General features: G+C 50.1%; 8 protein-coding genes across 8 annotated transcripts; 5 read left to right on the top strand and 3 right to left on the bottom strand.

Moving 5' to 3' along the window:
* Positions 1 to 1,449: 1,449 nt before the first annotated feature.
* Positions 1,450 to 2,018, top strand: FMAN_08578 (uncharacterized protein; the record flags this gene model as incomplete). Its single annotated transcript, XM_041835106.1, has 2 exons — positions 1,450 to 1,757; positions 1,823 to 2,018. 2 exons carry the CDS (start codon positions 1,450 to 1,452, stop codon positions 2,016 to 2,018), a joined length of 504 nt encoding a protein of 167 aa, XP_041685303.1.
* Positions 2,019 to 3,176: 1,158 nt separating this feature from the next.
* FMAN_08579 (uncharacterized protein) lies at positions 3,177 to 4,375 on the bottom strand (the record flags this gene model as incomplete). Its single annotated transcript, XM_041835105.1, has 4 exons — positions 3,177 to 3,948; positions 3,996 to 4,091; positions 4,138 to 4,177; positions 4,225 to 4,375. The coding sequence occupies 4 exons, from the start codon at positions 4,373 to 4,375 to the stop codon at positions 3,177 to 3,179; spliced, it is 1,059 nt and encodes a 352-aa protein (XP_041685302.1).
* A 1,488-nt stretch (positions 4,376 to 5,863) lies between these two features.
* FMAN_08580 (uncharacterized protein) lies at positions 5,864 to 8,277 on the top strand (the record flags this gene model as incomplete). Its single annotated transcript, XM_041835104.1, has 3 exons — positions 5,864 to 5,911; positions 5,967 to 7,452; positions 7,499 to 8,277. 3 exons carry the CDS (start codon positions 5,864 to 5,866, stop codon positions 8,275 to 8,277), a joined length of 2,313 nt encoding a protein of 770 aa, XP_041685301.1.
* A 539-nt stretch (positions 8,278 to 8,816) lies between these two features.
* Positions 8,817 to 9,628, bottom strand: FMAN_08581 (uncharacterized protein; the record flags this gene model as incomplete). Its single annotated transcript, XM_041835103.1, has 3 exons — positions 8,817 to 9,050; positions 9,108 to 9,436; positions 9,490 to 9,628. The coding sequence occupies 3 exons, from the start codon at positions 9,626 to 9,628 to the stop codon at positions 8,817 to 8,819; spliced, it is 702 nt and encodes a 233-aa protein (XP_041685300.1).
* Positions 9,629 to 10,866: 1,238 nt separating this feature from the next.
* Positions 10,867 to 11,828, top strand: FMAN_08582 (uncharacterized protein; the record flags this gene model as incomplete). Its single annotated transcript, XM_041835102.1, has 3 exons — positions 10,867 to 11,227; positions 11,279 to 11,516; positions 11,570 to 11,828. The coding sequence occupies 3 exons, from the start codon at positions 10,867 to 10,869 to the stop codon at positions 11,826 to 11,828; spliced, it is 858 nt and encodes a 285-aa protein (XP_041685299.1).
* Positions 11,829 to 13,242: 1,414 nt separating this feature from the next.
* On the top strand, positions 13,243 to 14,116 carry FMAN_08583 (uncharacterized protein; the record flags this gene model as incomplete). Its single annotated transcript, XM_041835101.1, has 2 exons — positions 13,243 to 13,415; positions 13,465 to 14,116. 2 exons carry the CDS (start codon positions 13,243 to 13,245, stop codon positions 14,114 to 14,116), a joined length of 825 nt encoding a protein of 274 aa, XP_041685298.1.
* A 654-nt stretch (positions 14,117 to 14,770) lies between these two features.
* Positions 14,771 to 16,889, bottom strand: FMAN_08584 (uncharacterized protein; the record flags this gene model as incomplete). The annotated part of the gene is made up of 2 exons (XM_041835100.1): positions 14,771 to 15,981; positions 16,028 to 16,889. 2 exons carry the CDS (start codon positions 16,887 to 16,889, stop codon positions 14,771 to 14,773), a joined length of 2,073 nt encoding a protein of 690 aa, XP_041685297.1.
* Positions 16,890 to 20,753: 3,864 nt separating this feature from the next.
* FMAN_08585 (uncharacterized protein) lies at positions 20,754 to 21,334 on the top strand (the record flags this gene model as incomplete). Its single annotated transcript, XM_041835099.1, has 2 exons — positions 20,754 to 20,840; positions 20,897 to 21,334. The coding sequence occupies 2 exons, from the start codon at positions 20,754 to 20,756 to the stop codon at positions 21,332 to 21,334; spliced, it is 525 nt and encodes a 174-aa protein (XP_041685296.1).
* Between the last annotated feature and the right edge of the window lie 510 nt (positions 21,335 to 21,844).

Here is a 21,844-nt window from a genome sequence, read left to right as displayed (position 1 = left end):
TGAGACTGATCAAGACTCTCGGTCACCGCGTCCCAGGGTCCCAATATCAATAAACTGAGATCAACTCGTCTTTAACCGATAAGGGGAACTCTATTCTGTATATTAGTGCTCACTAATATGAGATAAATTAGTTAGGTCGTCGGTTACAGTGTCGCCGCTCGTCCCTCTATGCGCAATCGCCAGTTGTCATTCATCAAGATCGCTACACATTGCATACAACGAGTGGGGCCTTGTTGACTTAGTTCTACCAGTAAATCCCGTCTCTCTGGTCATTCAAACATGTGTGGGAAAGTTCAAGTCGTCTTGAATGTGCTGTCGTGGAACGCTCAGGTCCGCAACGACATTCTCGCTGATGCTGCGAGACTGGGCAACGCTGCCGTTCCAAACAACGATAATGAGATCAACTAGATGAGGGACAGTTGGGGACCTCTTGAGTATCTCTCAAGATCAATGAAGTGACACCAGCCCAATTGGGGCCCTTGTTGTGATGTCCTCGCTCACGGTTCTGCTGCACAATCGTCAATCGTCCACCTTCACCATCAAGACACTCTACCACTCACGACAAACGAAAGCTCTTTTGACTCAGCTCTTTCCATAGATTATTTCGCCCGGTCCATTAGATCATGTCCAAATGACTGCGACTCATCTCCGATATCCTGCTGCAGCATATTGAGGTCCGCCATGAGACGTTCTCTGATGCTCTAAGGCTGTCCAAGACTGCCACTCAACATCAAAGATACGGAGATAGAGTGTTTGTCTCATAATCTATGGGTCTCTTTAATGCCTTTAGGTAGCCAGTATGGTGAATTAATCCCGAGAAATGCCATGTTGCGATATCACTGCTCTCGTTCCGCTAGTCAATCGTCAATCATCGCCATCGAGCCACTCCATTGCGCGCGCTCAACGACAGCTCTTTTGACATAATATTCACCGTTTCCTGTATCACTAGGTCCATTAGAATATTTCTAAGAGCGTTCGACCAATTCCCGCCGTTCCATCGCGACAGGCTGAAGTTTTGGAACAGCCGCCCTCACCAGAGATGTTCAATCGAACAGCTCTCAACCACCTTTTTCATCAAAGGCTCATCTAGCATTATCTCGGAGGTTTCTATTGGCTTTCTAACTCTTATAAGACTAATAATAGGGCTCTCTTGCTTGTCAATCCCTCTGTGACGCATGCCAGTGCTCGCGCACAAGCCGTCTGAATCAGTGAACTGATCGAGAACAATCGCCGTGGACGCTGATTCACTCTCAATCACTAGAATAAATGCACAACACTTTCCATTCAATTCCTAGGTAGCCTCTACTTTCTCTCTTCCATCCTCTTCCGCTGCCTAGTCTTCTGTTTGCGCCCCAAGCAACCTGCGACGAGTGTCTTGATTGTCAAACCAAACACCACCATCAACACCACCTACTTCCAGTATTTCGACAACAAAACACCATCGCAGTCATGTTCAACCTCACATCTCCCTCCGACGCCAGTCGCAAGGTCACCAAGAAAGCCTCGCGCGTGATGTCGAGCCTCAAAAAGACCCTCTGGTCAACCCTCTCCAAGACCCCCAAGCAGCATCTCAAGGAGCAGAAGCCCAAGTACCAGCTTTGCAGCAACCCCAGCATTACTGTTACAGATACTGAGACCGGCGAGGAGTGGGACTTCATCGATCATGATGAACTTGATGGTGATCTCGCGAACAGCCATGACACTCGCACTTTGAGAGAGGAACTCGAGATGAATGCGCGCGAACAGGACGATCTCCTGTATTCGCGCCGCTGGATGAACTAGGCTTCCAGCTTGGCGACTGCGCTGCCACTGCGATGTCCAGTTGTGCGTGTGCATCGACTGGTATGGGCAGAGATACATACTGGCTGTTCGACGAAACTCGCCAGTACCAGTGGAACAAGAGATCTCTGGACGGCGGCAGCATCGCCTCGAGATTGACAGTATATAATTCCATTCTCTGGCCTCTCATTCCTCTCCTCATCCATCCTCGACATCACTTCCAGCCGGAACTTCCTTAAGATCAGCAACCATCCTCTCCATCCTACCAACGCCTATTCACACCCATTTTTGGACACCTGACACCACGACCTCTTCACTATCTCAATGAACCTTCGACTACCGACATCAGCCTATACACCTGAGCTGAACTACCTTACACGACAACCCTCTTCACCATCCCTAGCTACCGAGTGCACATAGCCCGTCATGTTCTCGATGCTAGTAAAGAAGGTGACCGCCTTCATCAAAGGCCCATCCGACGAAGATAAGGACCGCGACCAGAAGGAGAATACTGTCAACCAGCCCAAGGACACCACCGAGCCTTGGGAAGTCATCCCAACCATCAAGGATGAACCTTGGGCCGTTGTCGTCAAGAGCCGCAGTGCGATTACGGAGTTCGACGACAGCGGGTCCAACCGCCAGACCCAGTATGAGCGTACTTACCAGTACGAGTTTGACCGTCGGGTCGTAGAGGCTGATCGCCGAGCAATGCGTGAGGCTGAAATACGAGCATCCAAGTAGGCGTGTCCTTAGTAGGCGGTCCCTTGTAAGCTGCAGAAGTAAGAGTTGTCCACGCTTTGTGAATGATCTTTTCTTGGTAAGTTTTCTGGGCAATGCTAAGTATGCGCCCCCTAAATTGGGATCTTGGTCGTAGAATAGAGACTGACTAACTGTGGCTCGGTAGACAAGATGAGCTTTCTTTAGATAGAGAGTACATAGACTACTTGGACGATAGGATTAGAGTCAGGCGAAATGAGGGTATTGAGATTTGGATTGACTAGACGGATTGGATAACTAGACAGCTGATAGTACACTATTGTATTAAAGCGTCTGTAGATAGGTATTTAATCTGTTGCCTCAATCATCGGCCTCTGAGGCCATCTCCACTAAACTGTGTCGTGTCTAACAAAGAAAACTTCTCAATCTCCCTTCAAAATGCATGATTCATCTGTCAACAAACTCCGACATTATACAGCTCATCACCAGGGATGATGGTTGAACAGGTACCCAAGAGGACTGCCTGTTCGGTACGACTGCTCGCTGCCCCCAGTTCTGCTCGAGCGTCCAAGACTCGCGCGACTTGCCATGTCACGCTTACTACCCTTTGTAGTAAACGAGACCTCAGACTTGGCATCCGCCTCTGAATTGTCCGTGGATGTAGAGATCAGTCTGCGTTCCTATTCTGCGACTCTCTCTCCGCCTCCGCGCCAGAGCCCGTAGAAGCCCTCACAATTCTTCCAAAGCTTGATGGTACCATCCTCCGATCCTGTAGCATACATCTTGCCATCAGGCGAAAATGCAATTGACCAGATAGGTCCGTGATGTCCTTTGTGTACATCGAGTTCCTTTCCATCGTCGTATCGGATAACCTTGGCCCATGTGCCGGGCTCCTCGCCGACAACTAGCTTGCGACCCTTGAGATCGAGCGCAACACTAGCGATAGTGTAGGTCAGAGGAAAGCGTTTGAGCTCATCCATAGCATTGCGGCCACCCCAAAAGTACGCCGTCTTGCCAGCAGCAACAGCGAGAACTGGTAGTCCGCCACCAATGTCGGTAGGGGAAGCATACTGGGAATCCAGTGACACCATCTCGCAAGACTTGATGTCTCCATCAAGAACTTCATGTCGGATGCAGGCCCGGCTAGGCAGGTCGAGCCATCGAATTGTCTTGTCGGATGCGGTCACAACAATGTTAGGGTCCTGGGTCCAGCAAATGAACTTGATCGAACCAGTATGAACGCCTTCGCCGATCTCGAAGCCAGCGGAGGCGGGGATTGTAGCAGGGGACCCAGTAGAAGACAACTCGGAGAGATCAAAGATGCGCAACTTCTTCTCGAAACCGCCGGTCGCGATAAGATCCGAGTTGTCGGGAGGGTAGGCAATCGCACGGACAATGTGATCGTGTTGGAGCGTATAGAGCAACTCGCCGGAGTAGGTGTCCCAAATTTTGCTATGCAAATGTCAGCGGTGTTGGGTTTTGTGACGGAGAATACTCACGCCGTGAAATCAGCCGATGCAGTCGCTGCGCTGCAGGTATCAGGGCTCAGTCTAGCTTGCCAAACAGCACCCTTGTGACCGATGAAAGTGCCGATCCTATGCAAGTCAGAGGAGCTACCAGATCCAGTGGACAGGGACCTACCAATCGCCAGTCATGCCGTTTCGAAGCATAGGGTTGCCATCTATATCGTGTCAATATGCGCTCTGTCGAGACAAGACATTGACGAACCTTTGCAGGCTGAGATCAGAAAGAAGCTGTCGGTCTTCTTCTCGATCTCCTTCTCATTTTCCTTCTCAAAGCCAGAGAAGGCGATATGAGGAACAGGTCGGGAATGGCCGTGGCAGGTGAGAGGATGGTATTGTCGAGGTTCGGAAGCCATTGCGACAGCACAGAGAAGCGAAGACAAGCGGGGAATTGGTTCGTTGATGGAGTCTAGCCAATTGCGGCCAGCTGTACTATTCGATGTCGGTCTATAGAGTAGCAAGATACCCGATATTATTCGAGGATGTCAAAAATTGGAAATGAGAGAGGCCGTAACAGTCGTATGCGTCGTTAAGAGTGGTTTGGATCGTGACTCGTGGCAGAGCTTGTCGCGTGTCGTCGCAGAAGTGTAGAGCGTCTTTCTCGAGCAAATGGCAATGATGGGCCCAAAACTTGAAGGAAAGAGATAGAGAAGCGGAACGTTAAGGTCGTGATTGGATGGGGTCGTGTCGTGAGATCAAGAAAGCGTGAATGTTGCCCCCAAAGCGAACCCCCTTGAAGAGAAAGGAGAGGAGAGGAGAGGAAAGGAGGGCGGTGATGGATTTGCCAAATATTTGCGAAGACGGGGAGGACGAAACAGGTTGGACAGGGAAGGAAACAGCGGCGCGCATTCAAAATGACAGGGTCACGCTTGCCCAACTTGAGCAGCGGGCCTTGAGGAGCAAGAAAACTTGGGATTGGGACTTGAAATGAAGATGCCAAAATAAGCCCAGTAAAAATAGCCTAAACTTTGGCTAGAGCTGCCTTAATAATTTGATCTCTAAGGGTAGAGTTCTTAAGTTTTCTTGCAGCCTCGAGGCGGGGTTACACGACGGGGTCCTTCTTGCCGGTGGGCACCGCCACAAAGCGGGGTATAATTGGGGGCTACAATATCTTGACTTGACTTGAGAGACAAAGGTATTGATGTAGAGGACAAGGAATTATTTTGTGAGACAGATAGTAAGGGGCCTGAAGGTGCCTAAATGTGTAGAGTGTCTTTGGTTCAGCGTGTAGTGTTGTGAAAACGACCGGAATTCCATGCAAGATATATACAGCACTGCTCTCCCCTGAGTCCCCTCAACAGCTATTTCTGCCCAACTCTTGCTAAAGCAGTATCACCATAAAGGTAGAACAATAACTTATGATATATGCAGCAATCTAATTTTAGCCTTCCCATGGAATGTATGCTTAAATGCGAAGCAATAATGCCCGATAGTTCACGACATCTAAGCCCGAGCGACACTTTATGCCGGCCAAGTGGAGGTGGCTGGTGCTTAGTGACGTGACGCATTGAGTTGTGGCTTAAGCTGGACGGGACAGATCTGACGGGAAGGGGCAATCAATCGATCAGCTTCCATTACTGACCAACGATCAACTCTAGGTACGATTTGTCACGTTCCTCCCGTTCCTTTCATGATTTTTTGACGATACAACCTCTTCATACTCCCTGTGATTCATCCTTTTTTGTCGTTGGCGTTACCCTTGGTTAGAGAGATAGCAGGCCGTTCTCTTTCTTGACCCTGTTGCATCATCGTCCGTCCAGTCAATTCATCAAGCTCCCCCCTCCACTGCATTCAGCAGTGTCACGTACTCTCATCATCCATCCATCAAACCCACCTCCAGAAAAATGACCGACTTCAAGCTGTCGGCGCAATTGGTCGGGCACGAATCCGATGTAGGTATTTATTAGGCGACTTTCTCTGCATCTCGAAACACTAACGGATCGATAGGTTCGAGCCGCAACCTTCCCCTCTCCCGATACCGTCTTAACCGCCTCCCGCGACTGCAGCGTCCGCATATGGCGCCGCACCCAAGCATCTCTCCCGAACTTCGACGCAACCCTGGTCAGCCGTGGTTCCGAATACGTCAACTCGATCTCGTTCTTCCCTCCGTCCAGTGAGCACCCAGATGGCTATGTTGTCTCTGGTGGCAAGGATACCATCATCGAAGTCAAGTCCCCCAAAGCTTCCAGCTCCGATAACGCCGAACGCCTCTTGATCGGTCATTCTCACAACGTTTGCACGCTCGATGTCTCACCCGACGGTAAATACTTGGTATCAGGCGGCTGGGATGGCCAGGCGCGGGTATGGAGTCCTCAGAAATGGGAAACAGAGCTCTCGTTGAGCGGCCACGAAAGCATGGCCGTCTGGAGCGTTGTTGCATTTGATGAGCACACAGTAGTGACTGGCTGTGCCGACAAGAGCATCCGTATCTTTGACCTGCGGCAGTCTACCGCCGGTGAGGTGTCGCCAAGCTCTACCATCCACACACCTGACGTTGTCCGCGCCCTCTGTCGTGTACCGAACGGTCACCCCAGTGGTGCAGACATTGCGAGCGCAAGCAACGATGGAACAATCCGTCTGTGGAAGCTGAATGGTCAACAAGTCGCCGAGCTGCATGGACACGAAAGCTTTGTTTACTGTTTGGCCAGTCTTCCGACAGGTGAGCTGGTCAGTTCGGGAGAGGATCGTACCGTCAGGGTATGGAAGGGTACCGAATGTGTACAGACAATCACACATCCCGCCATTTCGGTATGGACGGTCGCTGCGAACCCCGAGACCGGCGACATCGTTACGGGTGCCAGCGACAGCATTGCCCGCGTCTTCACACGAAGTCCCGACCGTACTGCCGACCAAGCGACACTCAAGGAGTTTGAGGAGTCTGTCAAGGCGTCATCGATCCCTCAGCAACAGGTCGGGGGTGTCAACAAGGAGAAGCTCCCTGGCCCTGAGTTCCTGACCACTAAGGCGGGCACGAAGGAGGGACAGGTTCAGATGATCAAGGAGTATAATGGCAATGTTACTGCTCATACGTGGTCAGTGAGCCAACAGCAATGGATCAACGTCGGTACTGTCGTTGATGCTGTCGCCAGTACTGGCAAGAAGGTTGAGTACCAAGGCAAGATGTATGATTACGTTTTTGATGTCGATATTGAGGATGGCAAGCCTCCTCTGAAGCTCCCTTACAATCTCTCTGAGAACCCTTACGAGCGAGCCACCAAGTTCTTGGGCGACAATGAACTACCGCTCTCGTATCTTGACAACGTTGCCAACTTCATTACCGAAAATACCAAGGGAGCTACTCTTGGTCAGACTTCAGAGCCAAGCGGACCAGATCCTCTTGGCACCGAGTCGCGATACCGACCTGGTGAGAACACCCAGCCCAAGGTGCTCCCTCAGAAGGACTATCTCAGCATTACAGCAGCCAAATACGAAGGTAAGTTTTCGTCTCTGTGCTTTTGTTCAATCACTGACAGCGCCAGCCATCTTCAATAAAATCTTGACCGTCAACAAGAACATGGTTTCATCGGGTCGGAAGGATGCCGCCTTGAACCCATCCGATGAATCTTTGCTGTCAGAGCTGCGCGCCGCACTTGAGTCTAACAAACCCGTTCCCCAAACAGCCCTGCCTCTTCTTGTCCGCATACTTACACAATGGCCCTACTCAGACCGTCTCGCTGGTCTTGATCTCCTCCGCTGTGTCGCGAAGTACCCTCTTGTCGCTCAGTTCTCTGACCCAACTGCTGGCTCCCTTCTCGACCTCGCTTTCGCGTCCTCTCTACCCAAGGGCGAGACTCCCAATGAGAATGCTGCCATGATGGGTCTACGCACCCTCGCCAACATATTCTCCACTGCAAATGGCCGCTCGATTGTTAGTGCTCAATCGGACGAAGCCATTTCGTTCCTGGAGCGTATCGTTGGTGTCTCCTCGGAACCCATCGGGCCGTTCAACCGCAACGTCCTCATCGCTGCCACAACCGCAGCAATCAACCTCTCAGTGCTCGTCCATCGCGAGCGTCTCCTCACACCCGACCAGCGTCGCCGTCTCGCCATACTTCTCGGCACGATCCTCTCCCGCGATGGTCAGACAGACTCAGAGGTTCTATACCGCGCCCTGGTGGCGCTCGGCACGCTGCTCTCCGCATCAAAGGCGGAGGCGGCTAATCTCGGTATCAAGGGGTGGATCCAGAGTGCTGTTGGACGAAGCTCTGAGGAGCGTGTCAAGTCTGTTGCGGCCGAGTGCGCTAAGGTCGCTCCGTGAATGTGATAAGATGGTGACGGGTATGCAGGCCGTTGCAGCGCCAAGGCGGGTTACTCTTGACGTGGAACGACGGATGTACGGAATCAAAAGAGAATTACATAGAATTAGCGGTAGACGAATGTGCTACATTGTACACAAGCGCTTTGTAGTGAGAGTGATGTCCGGCGTTGTGAGAGGAGTCTGTCAATTGATCTCAATTGTGAGGTATCGTCTTGTTTCATCTCACATCAAAACTTGGCATCTCATTGTTGCGACTATTTATCACATGAATGGCACAATGTATGAACTTGAATAGTCGTAGATTCTCATTCTACGCAGTGTCTCAAATGAATGAAGCACATAAAGCTCCTCCAACACCATACCACGTGAGATATTTCAGTCCCCTCAGGACAACCGCAACATTATAAAGATAAAAATGAAAGGATATAAATAATAGTACCAAATCAAATCCAGGGATATGCCAAAAAATTCCCCGCCCGTTAAAAAAACGCCAGTCATTATGCTTTGTACAGTTTTCTTTCGTGTCGGTTTCTCATCAATCACGCAAACAGGGCATATGCACCCGCTGCCACGAGCGGTAGCCAGCCTGCCATGTTGAGCTGGCGCAGTGTTTGTGTCGCGCCGGATTCGCTAGCGTAGGCGTCGGAGCCGGACGCTTTGGTCGTGATGGTGTAGATCTCTGCGAAGCCGATGTCGGTGGAGTTGAAGCAGTTTGTCTCGTTAACTTCGGCGATTCTCTTGTCTCCTGGTTCGGCGAAGATGATGTCGACGCACTGAGCATGTTAGTCAGTTTTCCTTGACCACAAAATTTCGGGGGATAAGGGACGTACAGAGTACAGAGCTGCGCCGTGGACGGCGAGTTCTACGACCTGGATTGTAGCCTTGTCGCCTGCCTTGACGGTGGTGTTCTTGGGCAGAGGCACTTGAGGTAGGCAGATGGTTCCTGGGAAGGGATTGTTGGTGGGACCGAGGATCTGGAACATGGGGACGACGGGCTGTGTCATGTTTGCTGGGCCGCCGTCAGGACCTTCATCGCCAAAGCCCATGTTGACGTAGGCGAAGGCTGTCTCGTGGCCGCGGAACCAGCCGGGCTGGAAAGCGACAGCACCGCCTCTTGTGGGCCAGTATGTTCTGTTTGTCGTGACATTGTGACCGCCGCCTGATGCTGTTAATTGGTGTTGACACGGTCAAGAGGAGAGGATGGGGACGTACATGGGTAGACCCATTGCATGCCGTAGGGAAATGTTGCGTTGGTGATGAGGTTGTTTCCTCGCCAGCCGGGATAGGTAATGACGCTGTGTGCTGACACGATTGTCGCGAGGAGGACCGAGATGAAAGCTGACGTCCTCATGATTGCGGTTTGTGTGGTTATATCTCGTAGTATTTGGTGATGGATAGGTACTCTAGCAAACAGACAAAGAACACGAACAAGGCTCAGCCTCGAACATCAAATTCACGAACCAACGATTATAGATTGCAAAAAGAATTCTTCGGAGAAAAAGGAAGAGGAAGAGGAGGCCGCGAGTTCTGGTCTTAAGGCAGACACAGAGTGGCCATGTTTGCAGCCGCCCAGCTCCAAGCTCAGATGTGATGGCCCAGTAAGAGGCCGTTGACGATGCATCTTGGAGGGTGTGACCCCTGCTGCAGAACGGGAACACACGCCCAATGGGATCAGCGGGATGAGTGATTTACAGGGCTACAGGGCGTTTCTGGGCTGTGACTGGAGATGTCTTAAGCGCTGGCGCTAGACTTATTTCAGTGAGCGGCCAATAAGAAACAGAAATTGATGGGGTAGAGGGGCGGGGGTTGGTGATGGGATATGCCGGTTAATGAGGAAGAAGAAAGGGACGGTAGAGGTCGACTCACTTGATGGAAAGATCGGATCAGGAGAGCCGATGAACGATTCGTAGCCGCGTTTTGATCTGATGATGGGACTCTCAGACTCTGACTCTCAGTGAGTGATAGCTTGAGGCTCGGGGCGAGAGTGCCGCGTAGACGCCAAGATCCATGCCATGGTCACATCCACGACACACAAGCTGGACAAGCACAGACGCAGACACTACCGTAAGCTGATGCTCTTATCAGTACGGCCCGTGATTGGCTGCTCTCTGTACTCTGTGCTATCGTTGCATTTTCGGCGAGAGACTGGTTCAACCTGTGCTTGTTGGACCACGGGTTCTTCAATCGTGCATGTGCCTTGCCTTGCGGGATGGACATGGCAAGCGACAGCAATGACGATAATAACGAATCCCTCACAGAATAGCAATCATGGCGTCGCTGGGCTATATAACTTGGGCAGAGACAGACCAGTCGGAGTTTTCTCCCTATCGTTTTTAAGCACTGAAACTCAAAACGCCACTAACATCTTAAAACTCACCTTGTCTTCACCGAAGCTCACCGAGCCCTGTGGAGTCTCGAAATCTCAATCTTCACGACAATCTTCATTGAGAGACTCACTATAAGTGATCATCTCACCATTATTCCCCATCTTTCACGCAAGCGCTTCAATTAGTTCATCGTCTCACTTCATTTCTACTAATACTTTTCTACATATTGACTTTGACTTTCCATTCAGAGATTCACTTCACAATGTCTTCATCACAGGATTCTTCAGACTGGACAAGAGTCGTGCGCAAGGGCCGCAAGAACAGACGAACCAACACGGCATCTCACTCCTCCAGACACGTAAAGCCTCAGACTGAAGGTTTGAGATCGCCGGAGGATTTAGAGAAGGATTACAAGCAGCATCGCAAACGATGGGAGGACGAAGCGTACTCCTGTCCCCGTCTCCGTGAACTCGTCAAAGCGAAGGCGTCGCATTTGACAGAGATAAACAAGGCTGTTCACCTTGGCGTCGGGACATTTGATCCGAATGACGGGCTCAACCTTGATGGCAAGAGATCCACATTTGCGCAACTTGCGGCTTTTGAGATCATGGTTGAAGAACTGGGTACGTCTACTACCTTCATGACTTGTGAGTGAACGGCGCTGATGAATGCAGAGAAAATCACGGGTGGCAAGATTGAGACGTTCTTCCAAGACCCAGCCTTCAGCGCCTCTGACAAAAAGTTCCTTGAGACTATCGGCCACACTGTTCTCGATGATCCCAAGGGCACGCAGATGGTTGATGAGAAGACCCTCTTCTTTGGCGTTCATCTCTACAGACCTGTCTACAACGATGCGCTAGAGGGCGAACTTCCCGCACTATTTGTCGGGACCAGTTGGGACGATTGGGGAGAGTAAGTCATGCCCTGAAGTTCACGTTGAAGTTTGCGTTGCTAATTGGGAACAGCATCTTTGCAGACGAGCACATCGAGAACGTGGAGAGAATGCACAAGTCATATGAACGCTGTGACTTTCCCCAGGAGAGACTGGACTGTGCGTTTTCTACGACGAGTATCTACTGGAAGCCCAAGAGTGAGGAGGAGGGTGACGCTAAAGGGAAGGGGATTGTGATTGAGGAGGTTGAGATTGAGGATGGGGATGAGAAGGAGGAGAGTGATGGGGAGGACGAGTTGGTGAAGAAGCTTGAGGCTACTACTATTAATTAATCGTTGTTGGTAATTGTCAATTGACGAGTGTTTGTTCATGTCTGGCCGTGGTCTGAGTCTTGGGCTTCGATTGCTGGTGACTGCGAAGACTGCGCTGCACTCTCTGATGTGCTTCTTTTCTTGTGCTCAATTTTTTTCCGACATGCTCTCCTTAGTAAATCTAATGTCGCTATGTGATTTCCAATGTCTCTAGTCTCTTTGACCTTACCTCAGCCTCATCTCATGATCTTCGCAATCTCTCCTAACTTCTTCCAACAACATCATCACCAGTCGTCAACATCTTCGTAGTTGGCTTCCACTCTTCAATTCTACTGTCGCGATCGTTTCCTTCTTGACCCGTAGGTTTCTCTTCATGATTCCAATTCTCTTCGTTATCTACATCAACTCCACGCTTCATCCTCTCTTCCATCTTCATCCAACACCATCATCAGCCCTCGACGTTGTCGGAACATTCCCTCACACTTCAATTCTATTGTCGCAGTCATTTACTTCTGGCCTTCCAATTCCTTCCTTGGCTATATAAGTTCTCTTCTTCGTCTCCCTCAAGCCAACTCTTCATCCTCAACTCATGACCTTCATCCTCTCCTCTGACTTCTTCCAACATCATCAATCCCAACTTCAGACCTTGGCTTCAGTCTTCAATTCTACTGTCGCAATCATTCCCTGTCGGCCTTTCAACTTCTTAGCCTCTATTCTCTTCTTCATCAGCTTTGACTCAACCCTTCACCCTCTCTTCTGACTTCTCTTCTTCCAACATCAGGCCCAATATCCGATCTCGGCTCCATTCTTCAACTCAACTGTCGCAATCATTCCCTTTTGACCTTTCAACCTCTTCCTTGATCCATTCAATTCCTCCTCTTCATCTACTTCAACATAACCCTTCATCCTCACTTCGACCTTTCATCATCATCCTCAATTGATCAACAACTCCAACTCTACCACTCATCACCAACATCTACATCCACAACTACACCAACACCAACATCGTCGCGCACCTTTATATTCAAGACCTTGGCCTTTCCTGTAAGTCCCTTCAATCTCTCTCTTTGTCAAGTTCATCTCAACTCATCAAATCTCTTCAATCCATCCCACAAGTCCTCTAACTTCCTCCTCTTCTCCACTAACCTTTACCCAATTTCTTAATCTTTCCCTTCCTCTCCTCAAAACTTGCCTCTATTCCTCTAACCCGCCATAACATCTCCTAAACAGTCCACTCTCTTTTAAAAGTCTCGTCTAAGAACGCATCGCGCAGTGGTTCACAGCCTCTTCAATCCCTCTCTTATAAATTTCGTCTCTTCTCGTCATCCTTCCATCCTTCATCCAACTTACAAAACTCAGTCAATCACATCAACATTCTGCAAAGATTCTACAATCTTAGACCAACAACTCAATCTATCAAGGACTCTCGATCACAATGGCATCTTCATTCCCAGAGGCAAAGATTGACAAAGCCGCCCGCGAGGCAGAGTACCAGGCACTCTGGCAGGTCTGCGATCGCGCAACTCGCAAGCCCGAGTACATCTACGGCGACGAAAGACTCAAGCGCTCTTTTCTCGAAGATACATGTGACGCTCTCATGCTCAAGAGGTAACCGTCTCTCCTCAATTGCTGCTTGACTAAAACTGACGATGTGTAGAATGAAGCTCGGCAAGGTTCACTGTGGAACTGACATCAGCGCCATGGTGACCCTTCATCTTCAGCGCGAAGTCGCCGGCCGTCTTCTCGCGGGTGCTCGTATGGCTGCTCCAGCCCCTGCTCCCAATCCGATGCCGTACGTGGGAAATGGCCCTACATTCAATCCGCCCCAGAACGTGTATGCTGCGAACCCGGATCCATACAATGGCAATCCAGCTCCGTACAACGTCGCCCAGGCACCGCCACCAATCCCCCATCCCCGGGTTCGTGCTTCTCCCCCAAACTTTAACTTTGCCATCCCGAACAGTAACGAAGATTTGCGGCATGACATGGACAGAGCCATCAACACCCTCCGACAGTACGCCCAAAGAATCGCCACGCTTGAAAAGACAGTTGCCACTCTCGAAAACCAAGTCGCCAAGATCACTCGTGAGCGCGACATGTACAAGGCTGGGCCGATTGACATGATGAACGCCGACATGAAAAAGTCAGCTTCCGTCTCTCCTGGCATGTTCAACTACCCCGTCGAGGGGATCGAGGGCTTGGCTGCTGCCGCCGCCGCCGCCTATCCGCACCCCGGACCTCTCACGCCTAGAAGTCAGACGCAGGAAGGGGATGAGGATGGGGATGGGACGTATCATCCTGGAAATTGAAGCTTGCGACGGAGAACATGGAGTCACGTTTGCGTTGGGAGACGGAGATGAGGAGTTTTCACGAGGGCAATTAATGCCATGGTTGCTGGGAATAAGGACTTGGGCGATTGCTTGGTGCGAATGCTTGGGATGGGCACATCGAATCACGTTATATTCATCTTGCTTGGCCATTTAGCTTGTAACGACTGACGACGACACGAATATGCAGCGCCTACGGGCAAGATACCCATCAGTTAGGTACATCAATGATCAATTCATTGCAACAAACATCAATGCTTCATTCACATGACAGATCAATTCATCATATCACACATCCATGATTGAGCCAATGTTTGTATTGTTTGTCCTAGCCATTCCTCCATCAACTATATACTTTCGCAATGCGAATTGTTACAATAAGCCAGCCTTCCATTTCCATCGTCTACAAAACAATCGTGCCAGGCGTATCCGAAACAAGAAAAAAAAACATATAGAGGGCATAACATTTTACCTGTTTTCCCTAATACTCCGTAACTCCGTCCGTGATAAGACATTAAATGCTGAGTGTTGAGGTGATGATGGTTATATATCCAATGCATGCCCTCGCATCCGCAGAGCTGACATAAACTCAGACATCAGTCGCCGCGGAGCAATGTCGTGAATGCATCGAGTCGTTTATGAGGAAAACATGCTATAGTCCTGGATCGTCTTGCCGTCGCAGTCGGGAATCTTGACTCCCTTCTTGAGCTCGCGGTCCGATGTCAACAGACCCCATTTGTCTTCCCACGCCTTGCCCTTGGTGTTGTATCTCTCCTTCCAAGGCTCGTCAAATGCCTCGAACCAGAAGTAGTTGGTTCCGTTCTTGAGCGATTGGCAAACCCAATCGTCCATGAAGGTGTTGAGCTCGTCAACACCGGCAACTGATCCCTCGGTACAGGTCGTGGCTGAGCCACAGTTGGTGCCGCCTCCGGTAGGCCAGCCTGTCTCCGAAATGATGTTCTTCTTCGTGTCCGTCTTCCAAAAATCTCCATTGTTGGTCTTCCAGAAGTTGGAGGTCCAAGCGGCAGCCTCGGATGCCGTCACTCCGGCAAAGAAGGGATGGATGTTGGCCATGATATAGTCACTGTCCGTCGCAAGCTCAGATGTCCAGTCGTCACCCAAATCCGAGGTAGCAACAGGGAGCTTGAGGCCCTTCTTGTCGAGCTTCGTGCGGGTGTCGTCCAAGATCTTGGCCAATGTGGTGATGTTCATCTCCTCACGGTAGAGGATTTCGTTGGCAATGATGATACCCTCAAAAGGGTCATCACCATACTCATCTAGGATGTCCCACATTTGTGCCATCTGTCGATCGTTGGTTGTCTCGTTCTTGTCAAGCCAAACACCCATCCAGATCTTGGTGTCCTTGAGTTCCAATCGGTCGATGGCGTGAATTAACATCTGCGTCTGGTTGCAATCGGTTCCGTACAGCCGGATCTTGTTGGTAAGCTGACCCAGAATGGCCACGTCGCGAGTGATGTTGTTCTGAGAAGGTGGGTTATGCATACAGTCGGGATACTGTGAGTTGAGAGGGGTGTAGTCCATGCCGGGAAAGACTCTGTGGAGGTCGGGATTGTTGAGAAGTTCCTTGATCTCTGCGCTATTTTTGCCAAGATCGCCGTTCTTCTTGGTGTCGTCCTTAGCTGACTCTCCCGAACTCGATGTACTGTCGTCGTGCTTGCCATTGTTCACCATACTACCAACGACACCACCAACAATAGCGCCAACGATGACGAGGAACACCACGACGATGATGAGCCACTTGCACCTCTTACTCCTCCCAGTGTCCTTATCGTCTGAGCCATAGCCGTAAGGCTTTTCCCGTGCCCCATTCATCTCATAGCCTCCGCCTGTACCTAATTAGCAAATGCGCACACTTGGCAGACGAATACTGACCTCGTCCACCCAAAAGGCCGCCAGCAGCCGCACCACCTCCAACCGCGGCAGCGGTTGCAGAGGCACCCCTCTTCGCGCGATCGGAGTTGGAAAGGCTAAGCATTGAGTTCCTTTGGCTCTTTCCATACACAAGTCCGTCGTCTCCATCGTCAATAATGTCGTTAGGATTCACTACGCCAAGATTGTCGCTGCCATGCCGCGAATTCGTATATCCCGGGTATGGGTTATCGATGTAGGGATCGCTACCGTTGAAGTGAGATGTTGCAGCTGATGGTGGCCCCCGAGGAGAATCGTAACCGTGACCGTAACCTCCATTTCCGCCATAAGGGTTTTGCTGAGTCCGCGATGGAGGCGGGGGCAAGTTGGAGTGTTCCATTGCGCCTATTCCGCTGTAGCGAGGATTACGGTCAGCAACGTTAACAGCAATTCCGGTCATACCACCAGATGCCGACATTCCAAAATTGTCTGCGCCCGGTGTAGTATGGGAGTTTGGGTGATCATACCCCATGTGTCCGCCGCCGCCGCCACCTCCGTAGTTATTGTAGCCTTGATTGCCGTAATAACCGTGGTCGTTTTGTTGAGGCGATGGTCGTCGAGGACTGTCGTATCCAGCGGATCCAGCGTACGGCGAAGGCGATACTGGGCGACCGTGAGAAGAATAGTCGTCGTAGCCACCTTGTACACGGCTGTATGAAGAATCGGGATGTGCGCTTGGGTGATTTGATCTCGGGGGAGCGTCGTAGTGGGCAGCCGAAGGTGAATAACTATGGGGAGGAGGTATGGGTCTTCGGGGAGAGGAATCGTAGCGATTATGAGAGTCGAGCGGTTCGCTCTCGTAGGGATCCCCGTGGTAGTTCTGCATTGTGGGTAATGGTTGGATATTAAATCTGGATCCAGGCGGAGGAGCAGGCAGGTTCAAGCAGTGTGACACTGATCAAGATAGCGATAAGGTAGGTGACTGCAACAACTCGAGAGCAGGCAGTGCCAAGAGGATCGATGATGCCAGCAGCGGGCGCGCCGCCTCAAGGGGATCACCTTGGAAAAAAGGTGGATCTATCGGCGAGATATAATTTGCAGTTAAAACGAGAGGGTTGGAGAAGCGCAAGGAACAGGAACAAACAAGCTGAGCGAGTGGAATAAAGAGACCGACCGACCCGAGCGAGTCTTTCTTTCTGCCTTGTTATTGCGAGAGATGGAGCTGAAGAGAGGGAAAAAGATGGAGTGACGAGGACAAGAGTAGAAAGAGCTCAGCCAAGAGTCAAGGTCAAGTCAATGGATCGCTGTTACAACTGTAACGGCCCAGTTGGAAGGAGCGAATGGGGGGGCAGGTAGCCACACCGGATGCGGACCGATAACCTGGAATTTCCCATTTTAGCGGGTGTTCCGCCCTGGACTCCCCGGCAACCGGCCCCTAGTAATCCGGCCAAGGCGGGACCCGTGACGCAGATGTTCTGGAACCAGGGCCAAGAGCATTTACCTCGTCGATAATGCGAGAGATATTGTATTGCAAATTAACAAAAAAAATGTCATTAATACTGTTCATTCAACTTGACACTCAATAGCAATTGCAAATGCCCTTCAGAAACGGTTCATTGCACAGCCTCCTCCAAAACGGGTGCAACGGCAGACACGAGGTTGGAAAATCCTCTAGTGGTGTGTGAGATCATCAACACGGGGTTGAACTTGTCTTGACTTGGTCAAGCCAGCTCCATCTTCCCATAATGGATGGATGCGTGCGTTGCGCGTCCTCAGAACCTTGATCTATATTCGGAAACTGTCTCAGTCCAGGGCGAACTTCTTTGTTCTAGTTTAATCGCCGTTTATTCCCAAACTCAATTACTTCGTATTATACGGGAATGACCACGTAAACCCCCAATCAAGCAATTCTTAATTTGCTAAACAATGGCCTCATCGTAAAACTCAAACAAGCGACGAGGGTCAGTCCTGTACGAACATGGCACAGTTGGGTCTCGATTATATCCCCCTGTAAAATACGACTTTAGCCTGTCGATTGACGATCAACATGGAACCTCGGGGGTTACAGAGAAGGGAGAGACGAGGATAATCTCTGAGAATTCAGCTGTGACTATCCAGTGATCAACCAAAACAAACAGAAACAGAAACAGAAATGTCTTGAAAGTCATGAGGCTGGAAATGAATGCAGCCAAGATAACAGCCGCAATTGATCGATGCAAGACGGGTCTCAACATGTGGCGTCGCCATAATATTAATTTATCATCCTCATAATCACCAGCGGCACAGCTACCACCAACAGGCCATCATATTAACCAGCTTCCAGGCGCTATTTCGCAAGACTAAACAGAGAGTAATGAAGAAAATTCTGGTCTTTTTGTTATCTTGTTTATGTACCACAATTCGCAGATTAAAGGATCCTCTGTGACCCGATATTCTTCCCAGTTTTACTTGTCTCCCTGGTGCGACACTGTTTGTTTATCGGCGATCCTCTCGCCTGAGAGGCTTTTTATGCGACACCGTTGGTCGATCAAAAAGCTCTGTGCTTCAGAAGTTCAGCCGATAAGAATTCGCTAAATAACTGCTCATCGGCGATTTATGACAAAAACCCCACCAGATTTGACCAAGACCAACTGTAGCTCCCTGTCAGCAGAAAGACGCCTAACAATTAAATAGTCTCAGCGCCGGACCTGTCAGCAAATTGCAGCTGTCGGGTCGCTTTAAGGCTGAATTGTCGGTATGCTCGTGACTTAAAATGGCCGCTGGTGGCTGAAAATGGAATTAGCCATGAGGCTTAAAAAAAGAAATGACATTTGCGGAATGTTAACGTCGAGACCCCTATTTCTGAGACCGAAGTTCACGAAAAAGCCATCTCCGGTTGGGGACGGAATCCCTTGCTTGCGGATTTGCATCTTGATCGCGGTTCAGCCGTACTGAGAGGTTGTCGTGGAACGTTACACGATCAATATGTACATCATCATTAAAGCGCAAGTCAGAGGTGCACAAAGTGCAAAAATGTCTTGCATTGACGTCAAAGTACTCAATATTGCATCCCTTGACAGCTGGGGGCATGAACTGGCGGCTGACTGGCTTTGCTTTGCTCTGGCGTTTTGAGAGTTCTTGATGTGGCCGGAGCTGAGAGATGCAGGGTACGTGACTTCAATTAAAACAACATGAATATGATGTTCAGTGCAAGTGGGCGAACAACGCCAGGCTGGTAAGAAAATGTTTATTGCGATGCTTAGTTGAGAAGTGTGGACTGGGTGCTTTGCGCAATATTGTTTGTTGAATACATTTACGGCTTTCTACATTGTCATGCTCGACCAGATGCTGAGCTTTAGAAAATTTAAAGCAGCTCCATTACTGACATTCTCACGACCAACAACTATTGCGCCGTCCACTGTCGGAGGTACCACAAATTCTTCTCAAGCCATGTCTCAACCATATTTAGGTCTGTCGCATTGCTTCAGACATTGGCGAGGCTGCCATTTCGCATCAAATACTACCTGCAAGGGCGTTGCCAGTTCACCATCTCTGTTCCTCAATGCTCGCATCACTCAATCGATACTTGCCAGCCGCAATATGCATACTCATGCCTACTACATGATGAGCACGATTGGTTTCCCTTGCATTTGGTAGAAGTAGTCTCTTTTCATTATACATTGCACTCGTAGACGCCCCATAACCATCCGCATCTCCAAAACGCCATCGCCTCATAACAGCTTGTAGACTTTGTGCTCAGAATGCACAAGACCTTTCAGCAGATGTCCTGACTTTCTATAGAAAGAAGAGGCTCGATTGGAGTATGGTAGGACCTAGATGACTTGCAGTCTGACGAATGGCATCCTCCCAGCATATGTCCGAGCCCGAGAGGCCAGAACATCCACAACACTCTTGCAGCATACTTGAGAACATGGACGGGACATGTGCGATGTGATCTGATATCATGAGAAACACTTCAAACTTGTATCCCGTCATCAACACATATGTTCTACCTTCATGGTTGTCGTTACAAGAAGCCAATGCTAATTGGCCAGCTGTCAACAACACCAAATTAAGCATCACCAACTACAAACTACCAATCACAATAGTCTCTCCAGATGGTCAATAAGATCTAGATCATGCACCGACCCAGGGAACAAGGAAACACAACACGCGACCTTGCTATACCATCTATTCGCCCAAGGTCTTGAAGAACCCGCTCATGTGACCGGCTCTTCGATCAACACCAGCTAGCCTTCAAGCAAATCTTCCCATCTTCCTTTCTCAAAGCCGGCATCACACAGTAAAAACAAATAGGCATACACGGAAAACTCGTCCGTTTCCCTACAAGCCAAGGACATATGACGTTGTATACAAGGGCCTTCCTCCACAACACCAACCAACGAGCTCTCAAGCGGAGCAAAACTCCGACGCCGCTCCACATATCTCAACCACTGAATATCTTTATCGATCGATTTCGCCTTGAACAGAGTCGATATACAGTGATTTCTTCAACAGATACGATGTAGATTGTATTGATGATGGATGGATCTCGTCTGGTGCGCACAGAGTGATGTCATGGCGACGATGAAGATGTTGACATCATACATGTGTAGATGTAGCATCACGATGCTTTATATGTAGCCCTACAGCGTGTAAGACATGACTTTTATCCTCTTCATTCTCATAATTCTTCTGTGATTACACACAAAGATCCAAAAAGCTCAATTGAACACTCATCTTCAAACACTCCACAAACAACACAATCATCATGTCTATGAACCCTGAGTCTGCTACTCCCCAACAGGGTGAGTTCCGAAGCAAAGTCGCTCCTGCTGAGTCCCTCACAACCAAGGGCGTAAGTCAATCATCATACAAGTACTCTCCATGATACATCATACTCACATCTGTCAGCACAAGCCCGGAGTTCTCGTTGGCAACGACGCCGTCCCCGAGTTCCACGCCGAGCAACATCCCGCCGGCACAGCTCCCCCCGAGAACACCTTCCAGCCCAACCCCGAGACCGAAGTCCCCGCCCAAGCCCCCGGTGCCTCAGGCGCCGTGTCTGCCTCTGCAACTCTCGGAGGTGCTACATCTGCTGATGTGCACACCGGTCTAGGCAAGCCTGCTGCTGGGCAGACAAGCCAGGAGCTTCACGGTCGCGAGAAGAAGGATCGTTCTGGTCTTACAGGTGTTGGCGCGAATCCCTCTGATCCTATTCATGATATGGGTGCGGACCGGGATCATCCTACGAACTATCGTGGAAAGGGTGGTGAGAATGCGGTGGATTATCCTGGTGCGGAGGATAGAGAGCCTGTTAAAGCTGAGCAGGTTGCCAGTGAGCGCGCTTAGATGTCTGCTGTGCGGACGACGTGGAGCGATATGTATTATTAGCCATGATGGCTTAATGAGTTAATGCCAATGATGTGAACCAACGGATCATGTCAATTGTTCCATGTGCGGTGAGATGTGAGGCTAATGGCCAGGGTATAACATCGGTTGAGGTGCACTTCGCTCGGCGCCCAGCGACAATGTGAGGTATGAATGATTGGCAGAAGGTAAATGCCCGGCGTTCGTATAGCTGCATCAATATGCCGGTAGATCTGCAGGGCTTATTCATCTTTAGCTCCGGATGTAATCGGGCATGTCAGCAGCACGGGTCCAACATCAGCACCCGTCAATGAATCCTAGGCTGTAGTGTCGCACACGGCGAAAGGTGATACAGAAACGACCTGACCGAAGACTCGATAAGCAACCATCCAGGTAAAGCAGTGTACACTTGGGCATCAATGTGCGCCATTTGCTTCGAGATAGTGGCAAAATGGTTCACTGCAATGCAATGCAACCATCGAGGCATAATCG

Source organism: Fusarium mangiferae (assembly GCF_900044065.1).
Source record: "Fusarium mangiferae strain MRC7560 genome assembly, contig: FMAN_scaffold009, whole genome shotgun sequence".
In the NCBI taxonomy this organism is placed as follows: domain Eukaryota; kingdom Fungi; phylum Ascomycota; class Sordariomycetes; order Hypocreales; family Nectriaceae; genus Fusarium; species Fusarium mangiferae.
This window is presented reverse-complemented; position numbering and strand designations above follow the sequence as displayed.